Here is a 9,790-nt window from a genome sequence, read left to right on the forward strand (position 1 = left end):
ACTTAATTTTTAAAGGAAAGCCTTTATTTGAGCAGCATCATGTATGCATATTCAGTCATCTTTTCACTTCTGTTCATCCAGATTTGATGAACACTGTGACACATGATCAGCTTCTGCATATATATCTATATTCCTTCCAGCTTCTGCATACATATGTGTGTGTGTTTGTTTTTCAGAGGTGAAATATATTGAACCAACTCTTAAAGTGTGTTTCTCTGAAGAGGACAATGAGGTTACGTTCTCCTGCATTGCCAAAGATTTTGCTCCAAAGGAACACAACATAACATGGCAGAAAAATACAGGAGAAATCACTGGCAAAATAGACAAGATTGAGACCATTTCTGCAGGAAGAGCGGGGAATGAAACCACACTGTACAGCGCATCAAGTTTTCTCAGTGTTGAGCCCGATGAGTGGAGTAAAGGTACTACATATACATGTGTGTTTGAGAGGAAAGGGAAAGACAATATCAGCAAATCTGTGACCTACAAAGAATCCTCCACAACCTGTAAGTACACCATGACATGTTCTTTTAATCATTTATGTTGGTTCACTTTCCATGATGAACACTTTTCATTCAGGTCACGTTTTTATTCACTTTTTAGGTGATGGGTGTCGAGAAGCAGATGTGGAAGTAACTATTGAAGGTCCCTCAATTGAAAACATGTCTGTGAACAGAAAAGGAACTCTGACCTGTGAAGTCAAGGTAAACAAGGGAAGAGTGGAAAAGATTTTCTGGGAGAACAGCTCCGGAAAAGAAATAGCTGGCAGTCAGATGGAGCCTGGCAAGGGAAAGCAAAGCACACTTTTCCATACTATTGACATCACCTATGAGGAATGGAGCCAGGGGACAGGATTCTTCTGTGTGGTCGAGCATGACAACATGATAGAGCCACTGAAGAAAGAGTACCAAAAGGACATCGGTAAGAAAACTGCTCTGCAAGTGTCCAGTAAAAACAGTGCTTCCTTCCACTTGTCACTCCACAAACTACCTCGGTTTTTATTATTTAGGAAATATTCTCTTGGGAACATAAGGTACTTTCCTCTGTTCTTTATATCTAATGGATTTTTTCATATTTGCAGGTAAACAATGTCAGCGGCCTTCAGTGTTTATGCTGCCACCAGTTGAACATCCTAAAACAGAAAGGGTGACCCTGACTTGCTTTGTGAAAGACTTCTCTCCTCTGGAGGTTTTTGTCTCTTGGCTTGTTAACGATGAGGAAGCAGGTTCAGAATATGAGTTCAACACCACCAGCCCTGTAGAAAGCAAAGGATCGTATTCTGCTTACGGCCAGTTAACACTGAGCTTTGACCAGTGGAGTGACAGTGATGCTGTGTATAGCTGTGTCGTTTACCACGAGTCCTTGGTCAACACAACAAAAGCCATTGTCAGATCCATTGGCTACAGAACATTTGAAAAGAACAACGTGGTGAACCTCAGCATGAATGTCCCCGACACGTGCAAGGCCCAGTAGATGTTTCCTTCTGTCTCGCTGTGTCCTCTGTTGTTTGGATGTTCATGTTTGTTGCTTGTGATATTACAATGTGTTTGTGTGTTTTCACTGCAGATTCAAAATCAAAATAAAAAAAAAATCTTTGCAAATCCTTTAATGTTTGTTCATGTTTGTTAAGTGCAGTTATGTCGTTCTTCAACCTGAATATTGTGTGTGCGACTGTTTTTTATATGTATATTGTGCCATTGATACTTAAATATAGAGAGATATGTACATACATAGAGAGAGACTGATTTTATCTGCCTTGAGGTCTGGAACAACAAAAAAAAAAAATCTTTGCCAATATCTCTTCACCTGCTTCAGAAAAAAATCCAATCAGTGCCATTCATCTTCTTATTATTCATGAATAGTGCAGCAGCACTGCTTGTGTGACTTGTGTGTGTGGCTGTTTGCTCTACTGGGTCCTTCATCCCTCCACATACAATCAACAGTTTGACTCGACCTCGGCTGTTTCTGAGTCGAACAATGAAGAAACTCTAGTACAAGCCAAGGGAAGCAAACCACCAATATTTATGAATTTCTAAAGCAAGTCAGGATCACTGCAGGCAGAATGAACCTAATGCCACTGACACTGTGTTTTTAAGATGATGAAATCAAATGAGACTTATCGTGCATACTTCCTGAAATACAACTGAGCATTTGTCTTATCTTTATTCTTTTTAATTCTACACTGACGACAACATTCCCATGTGAAGAATCATTTTCACACAAGCTGTTCGTTAAAGCAAGATCTAAATGGTGGCAAGTATTAATCAAACAATGACTATATTCTACATTTAGAGCGCCTGATTGAAACAAACAAGGACGATGCTGAGAGGGCAGAAGAGGACAACATGGCGAGCACAGCCCTCACCTTCATCATCCTCTTCCTCCTCACTCTGCTGTTCACTATTGGAACTACAGCGATCAAGGTACAAGTCATTTTATATTGTCAAGCACAGATATGGATCAGAAAAAGTCTTCACAGTTGATGGTTTTAAACACTGACAAAATAAAATGCAACCTAATCATATCTATAAAACAAAACATTTTCCATAACTACATCTTCAAGCAGAATTGTTTTGTCAATGAAGTGAAACAAATTTCCATTCTCAGTAATTATTCATCCTATTAATCCAACAGTTTCATTCGTCCTTCACTTCTAATTCTAATGAATAATTCTCAACAATAAATGATGCATGCACAGTTACAGCACTAATCTTATACACTTTGATACTGTTGACATTTACAAGAAAAGATAAAATATTTTTGTTTTGCCAAGAGGTAAAATGTGCAAACTCGTATTAACTGTTACTTGAGATTTCCTTACAATTTCAAGAATATTACTTCTTATATAATTACTGTATTTTGGGCTGATATTATGAACACCATCACGCCTATATGTAATATGTATAATAAGTGATACTAAATATAAAGTACTTGGTCATTTTTGTCCATTTACATTTGAGTTTGCAATTTTCTTATCTTTTTTCAAAACATCTCTTTTCAGGTTAAATGAAACAAGGAGTACGATCATATCTGTTTCATGAAAACTTAAGGAAGTATATATCATAAATCATTTCTCTGACAAATTCCTATTATCATGTAAGTAGTTACAGCAGTCTTTTTGCTTTTAATGTCTTTGTTTGCCTTCTTCAAATAAAAGGTTCAAGTGAAGTTCAGAAATGATGTGGCTTCTTATTCTCGCTTTCACTGTATTTTATGTAGTTGTAAAATGAGTTGTTTATTAAGATAGAAATTAATTTTCTGTATTTCTGTAAATAATATGGTGTGTTTATTTCCAGCAGATGGAATCAACAGTGTGTGTGAAACTCAATGTGTAATGTGAGAATCTTTACAGTTGGTTACTTTTTGACTATTATTACTGCATGTGAGAACTAAAACCTTCAGCCAAAGTCTTGCAAAGCTCCGTTAAGGCTTTCTGATAACAACTGTGTACTGTCAAGACGTATTTAAATGTGCTTTTTGCTTCTCTTACTGGCACGCCACGCCTCACACCTGCCGTCTGTTGTGCTCCGTTGCTCCTTGCATTGTTTCACTTCTGTTTATTTCAGTACTCATGGGGGGCCTGGGTGTTGTAAAGCCTTCCGCTGGCCACTTGCCCTGATCACTCCGCCCTATCATGTTTAACATCTGTGTAACAGACTTCCAGTCCTGTCTCCACCTGAATTTATTACACCACAAACTATGTAAAAGTACAACTCTGCCATCTGGCCCAAACACAAACACACTACACCTAAAACAGTTCATTACTCACCAAAATATGAAGGTAGGTATCATTTTGGTCAAGTTATTTAATGTTTATTGTTCATAACCCACATGTACAGTGAAGTATGGTGAAGACACAATCATCTTTTCTTTGTCTCAGAACCACGGATCGTCTCACCAAACATCACATTGTACCCTGTCTGGAAAGGTAAACTGGGAAACTCAGCAGTCAGACTGATTTGCACTCTCAGTGGCTTCTATCCAGACAAACTGAGTGTGGAGTGGCAACACGACCAACGACCCCTGAATATTGTTCAAAACAAACTAAAGCTGCAAAGTATGGAAGGGAGAGAAAATACCTTCAGCCTCAGCAGTGAGATTGAGCCAAATATCACAGAGTGGACAACAGGCAGCAGTTTCACATGCAAGGCCACTCATGAAGGAAGTGAATATGAAAAAACAACAAGTATTTGTGAGAGTAAGTATGAATGTGGACTTCTTCATTAAATACACCAAAAATAAATTATTACATTCACAGAATGTGTTCAGATAACATTTTTGTGAGGAACCGAGTGATTATGGTTCATGTCATTTATTGTTTTTCCTCAGTGCATGCAAGTACTCCTCCTTCTATGATCCTGGACACTCCCAGCTTCAAGACTGTGATGACGGCTACCTCTGATGTGAAAGCCACATGCTTGATCAGCACTGTTTTTGATGCCAAGGTGACCTGGCTTTTGAACGAACAAGTTGCACCAAGTAACACTGTTTCTAAATCTGAAAACACAAATTATGTAACAAGTGAAGTAACTGTTCCTTCAACAAAGTGGAAGCAGCTGAAACATGTTACATGCAGAGCTGAACATGCATGTTTTTCATCTGTGGAAAAGACCAAAAACATCACAGGTAAGATCACCTTTCAACCTGAAAATCAGACACTGCTGAAGAGACTTATTGATTCATTGTGTTCTTTGTTTTCTGCCGTCTTTATCTCTCAGAGCCTGAAGTTCCTGCTCCAGTGGTGATGATAAGCAGATCTCTTCCAGATCTTCTCAAGGGAAACAGTACTGTGCTCAAGTGTGAAATCACACAACTTTCCTCACATGATCTCTCCATCACAATTCAGGCCAATGGAGTTGACATCTCTGACAATCAATATGTTGCTTTTCACAAAGCCTCAGACATTCATTCAGTGACCAAACACTTCAATCTTCCTGAAAAATACTGGAAAAAAGACCAAAGTTTCACTTGCAAGGTGAATCAAGGTTTTTCCAGCAGCAGCTCATCCCAATCTATTGGCAATATTTTTGGTGAGTGGGCTATTCATAAATATAATTATCTGTTTAAATCAATGTATTCACTCATCAGTTTTCTGATTTATCTCTCATTTAGTGGATCCATCAGTGGAACTTCTTCTGATTCCCAGTCAGGACTCTGATTCACAAACACTCTCATGCTCTGGAAGTGGCTTCGACCCTCAAATCAAATGGTTGCCTGAGCTCAAGATCAGCTCTTCCTCAACAAAAGGCGCCATCACCATGAGTGCAGATGGGCGTGTAGCAGTGACCAGTCAACTTCAAGTTCCTCGATCAGATTGGCAAAGTGGGAACGTCTTCACTTGTGAAGTCTCTGACAAGTCTCTCAACACAGCAGTCAACAAGAGTATCAGTGTCTGCTCAGGTAACCCGACAACACTCAACATTAGTCAGGAAATGATCAATACAGTCTCACCGCTTCTGAATCATATCTCATCACAATCGTTTCTCTATTTCCATTTGACTGATGTTGCAGTTTTCTTTCCATTTGTTCTTCAGTTACTCCAGCATCCTCTCAGATTGCTGAGGTTTATGTTCATGGACCGCCACTGCAGCAGCTTCGGAGCAAAGAAAAGGCTCTGATGAATATCACCTGCCTTCTGGTCGGTCACAACCTTAAAGACTTCTCCATCAGCTGGAAGGTTGACAATAGCGAGTATTTAGGACAAAATGTTCATCAACAGCAACCAAAGAGCCACAGCAATGGGACAGAGATGATGCAGAGCTTCTTTGGTGTGTCAGCAGAGGATTGGCATGCATATAAACAAGTGTCTTGTGAGGGAAAACATCAATGTTCCAACAAAGGCTACGAGGCCCGTATCAGCAAAAGCAGAGGTAATGGTAAAAATATGATTGTTCATTGTAAAAATAGTATCTTGGCTGAGAAACTTTCTTGTTCTCACGATAAACTAACAGATAAAGTTCAAAGAAAAAAAACAACTAATCCTTGGTTTCTGTCTTTTTGTGTTTGTCAAGATCTGCTCCCACCAACAGTGAAGATAATACAACCAACCGCCTCTGAGATGTCAGTGTCAGATATCCTCACGGCTGTTTGCCAAGTTTCTGGATTTTCCCCATCTAATATATTTGTCTACTGGGAGGAGAATGGAAAGAAACTTCCATCCTCTCAGTACGTCAATGGTCCAGTGTGGAAGTACACGAGGAGCAGCTCTTTCTCCATGAGCAGTAAATTAAACGTATCCAAAAGTCTGGACACACCAGTATATTCTTGTGTTGTCATCCATGAATCATCTGAAACACCTTTTCGAAGCACCATGAAGGATGTTCTGGGTAAGTTCTTTATTTTTGTTTGCTCACATTTGCCTGAGTCCAAAACAATAAAAAGCTTTTCTGCTTCTTTTCTCAGCTCCAGTGGCCCTCAGTGAACCTTCAGTCCTCTTGCTTCAGAGTTCTAATGAACTTGTGTGCCTCGCCTTTGACTTCACTCCTGAAGCCATCAACATCACCTGGTTTCGTGATGGAACCTCAGAATTGCAGGATTACAATACCAGTGAGCCACAAAGAGGTGCAGATGGAAAATTTAGCATTCGGAGCCACCTCCGTCTGTCTCCAATCGACTTCTTACCAGGAGTGGTGTTCACCTGCAAGGTGACCCATGCAAGCTTTACAAAGCTCCTGAATCTATCCAGACCAGGTAAGACTTCATCCATTCATCCAATATTTTCCAGAAGATGATATAACAGCATATTTAACAGAGCACGCCAGACACAAAATCACTTTTGAACTGTCAAACAAAAAATATTTGATCACAGACACACTGGAGCAGTGTGATTTTTTAGATCACATCGTCCATGCTGAAGTGAGCCAAGATATAGGCGTGGAAACTGTGCACATGGCCTTCACCTTCCTCATCCTGTTCCTTATTTCTGTTGTCTACGGTGTTTTTGCTACCATGTTTAAGGTGAGACTCTGCCTTTTCTTTCAGCTTGACAGTTGCTTCTGGCCAATAAGCTGAGACATTCCTGTGTTTTATTTCTTTTACAGACCAAATGATGACAAGACGACTCCCTGCAGACTTGAGGATTTTGATGCCATGTCACCCAGATGTGTTCAGTTTTCTTTGCTTTTGTAGTTCTGGTGTTGTGTTGTGTGAAAAAAAAAGTCAAGAAACAATAAAAAAAAAAAACTAATTTTTCAGTGATTTTATATGTACTTGATGCATAAAAAAGATCAATAAATTACATATTTCATTCCTGTCCTTCAAATGTTTCAATTCATGTCAAAAGCTTTACTTTCAATCTCATACTCGAGGGCTGCAGTCCTGCATGGTCTCAGTGTCTTCTGGCTTCAAAACACTTGATTTTAAAACGGTGACTTGTTTCCAGGCTGTCTGCTGACATTAGTAGAAGCAAATTCATTAAATTCAGGTGGAGACATTGAGACCATGCGGCCTGTGTGGCCCTCCAGGACCAGAAGTTCTTCCTGTGCCATCCAGTGTTCTCAAAGTACTCCAGTCGTCCACAAGAGTGAGACAAAGCTCCACATGCAGCGGTGTGAGAGCACCACCTCCATGTGAAATCGCAGCCCTGGAGACATTTGAAGATGCTGACAGATCGGAACTGGATGCACTGTGGCAGTATATGACAGAAAGGTGCATTCATCTTTAAATACAGAGGCTCTTTTTGTGTCTCCTCTCTTCCCTACATCCACACTGACACACAGAGCCACTGTAAATCTGAGCTGTGTGTTTCTATCTGTATTTGTGTACCTTGTGGGTTTCTTGGAATTCAAATCTGGGAGGGATGACAACAAACACATCAGGGCTTCCTATTGGCTACTTCTGGTGTGATCTGGCGGAGTGTGTTGCCCTTTTGGCTGGGGACCCCATGGCAGTCTGCCCAAATCTGTGACGGTGAACAAACGTTGCAGAAGACACTGTGACTTTGGGCTGAATGATGAGTTACAGGAAGCTGATCTTGATTCACTTCACCAATTTCATCATCCTGAACGAACTAATTCAGCATCACATGAATCAGATGCGATAATGTCATCAGATCACTTTGAAGATATTTTTTGTGAAGTACTTTACTGATGTCAGCCTCTCTTCTAGAACTGGCTGCTTTTTAAAATATTTATGCTATGATTGAAACGTTCATCAAGAATAAATATTGTCTGATTGATTGATTGATCCTGCTTTATCCAAACTACTTTAAGCAAGTTTGATGAAAAAGTAAAAAAAAAAAAAAGTAAAAAAAAAAAAAAAAAAAAAAAAAAAAAAATCCATCCATTCATCCATCATGGATGCTGGAGTCTATCCCAGTCCATTCTATCAAATTTCCAGCATCAGAATAAATAAAGTAAAAAAAATAAATTCACTGCTTCAGGTTTCATGACTTATCAAGTTTGTATTCATGAAGAGTCCACATGCATCCTTGAATGGTCATAAATAAACACTTTCATAAATCATATTAGTTTGACTTTTCACATGACTGAAACTTCAGAGATAACTGAGATAAAAGTTTTGTTTCTCAGTGTTGTTTCAGTGCTCTTATTGCTTCTGTAGGTTTCATTAGAACGCTTCAGAGAAAATGTGTTGCGTTCAAACCATTTTAGTGACCTTGCAATGCAAACAAGTTTCAGTCGTAGCTGTTGCTCTGCTCATGATGCTTGACAGGACTGTTTTGCATTTGCTTGAGCATGAACAGGATGTGAGAGTGAAACTGCTCCCGACATGACAACAGACACTCAGGTAGTCGGTCAACTGTAGTGTCTAATTTTTAAAGTTCTCCCTATATTTACGTACAAATGAACAGAAATTATAATAATTCACATTCAGCCCAGAACAGATGTTAAAAAAACAAATCCAAATCTAAGAAAATGAATGAATGAATCAACAACTTTCTAAAATAAAAGTTAAGATAAAATGCAGCATGAGATCATGAAAGTCCCTCAGAAAGAGAAAGAAAATGGACTAACGGGGTTGAAAACTTAGGAAAACTCTAAATCATTATATTAGATTAAGAAAGGTAATCTTCAAGAATAACTCAGCGTCTTGTGTGGAAATTTACCTTCCCAACTGTCTGATGTGAAATCTTGAATTGTGTGTCTTTAGATTTTGTTCAAATATGCATGTTTTCTTCTCCAGGTGTGAAACGTGAACAGCTGACAGCCACCTTGACTGTGCAGCTCGGTCAGTGTCTGAACATCACCTGGCAGCTTTCTGATTCAGTGAACAGCCATCAAACACCATGGATTCATCTGGTAACAAAGAGCATCAGCAGACCAGAGTGAAAACCTCCCAGAGCCTGAACAGCTGCAACATGAAGCCACGAAAAGAGCCTCCTACTATTAATAATGTCAAACCAGTTCACTGGTACAATAAAGGACAATAAGGTCCATTTCAAAATTAAGCCCTCTCGTTTTCATGTTTGGAAATGATATGGCTCTGATTACCAGGAATTAATAAACCATTAGTTTCACAGAATGATGTTCATCTTATTTGAACCTGGTATCAAATAAAATTGGTCCAGTTTACTCTGTCACTTGGTTTATTTCAATAAGTAAAAGTCAAATGTAAACACTTTTGTTATCATTAGATTCCTGTGGGACTTTTCATTGAATTAGTGGCCATAATCCATGTGGAAGATATGATCAGTCACTATTTGGCTCTCAGGTAATGAGGATGAAGTTTTGTGGCCCCACAGTGACCAGAGACCAACACTGTCTCACATCTCTTGGAATTCTAACCAGTGTTGAGAATACTGTGTTACTGTAAATCCTCCACATGGGGGCAG

General features: G+C 39.2%; 1 protein-coding gene across 2 annotated transcripts in view; it reads left to right on the plus strand.

Moving 5' to 3' along the window:
• LOC115387526 (immunoglobulin alpha-2 heavy chain-like) overlaps positions 1 to 7,019 on the plus strand; it is a 42,040-nt gene extending 35,021 nt beyond the window's left edge. The window contains exons 7-14 of one of the 2 annotated variants that reach the window (XM_030090269.1): positions 3,881 to 4,198; positions 4,330 to 4,626; positions 4,719 to 5,030; positions 5,113 to 5,400; positions 5,535 to 5,870; positions 6,012 to 6,326; positions 6,403 to 6,690; positions 6,809 to 7,019. In XM_030090269.1, coding sequence (XP_029946129.1) covers positions 3,881 to 4,198; positions 4,330 to 4,626; positions 4,719 to 5,030; positions 5,113 to 5,400; positions 5,535 to 5,870; positions 6,012 to 6,326; positions 6,403 to 6,690; positions 6,809 to 7,011 — 2,357 coding nt within the window. In that variant the 3' untranslated portion in view covers positions 7,012 to 7,019. Of the gene's footprint in view, positions 1 to 176; positions 507 to 603; positions 922 to 2,292; positions 2,424 to 3,001; positions 3,151 to 3,880; positions 4,199 to 4,329; positions 4,627 to 4,718; positions 5,031 to 5,112; positions 5,401 to 5,534; positions 5,871 to 6,011; positions 6,327 to 6,402; positions 6,691 to 6,808 lie in introns of those variants that run through there. The other variant, XM_030090268.1, reaches the window with a different exon arrangement.
• Positions 7,020 to 9,790: the final 2,771 nt, after the last annotated feature.

Source organism: Salarias fasciatus, chromosome 4 (assembly GCF_902148845.1).
Source record: "Salarias fasciatus chromosome 4, fSalaFa1.1, whole genome shotgun sequence".
NCBI classification, from domain to species: Eukaryota; Metazoa; Chordata; class Actinopteri; order Blenniiformes; family Blenniidae; genus Salarias; species Salarias fasciatus.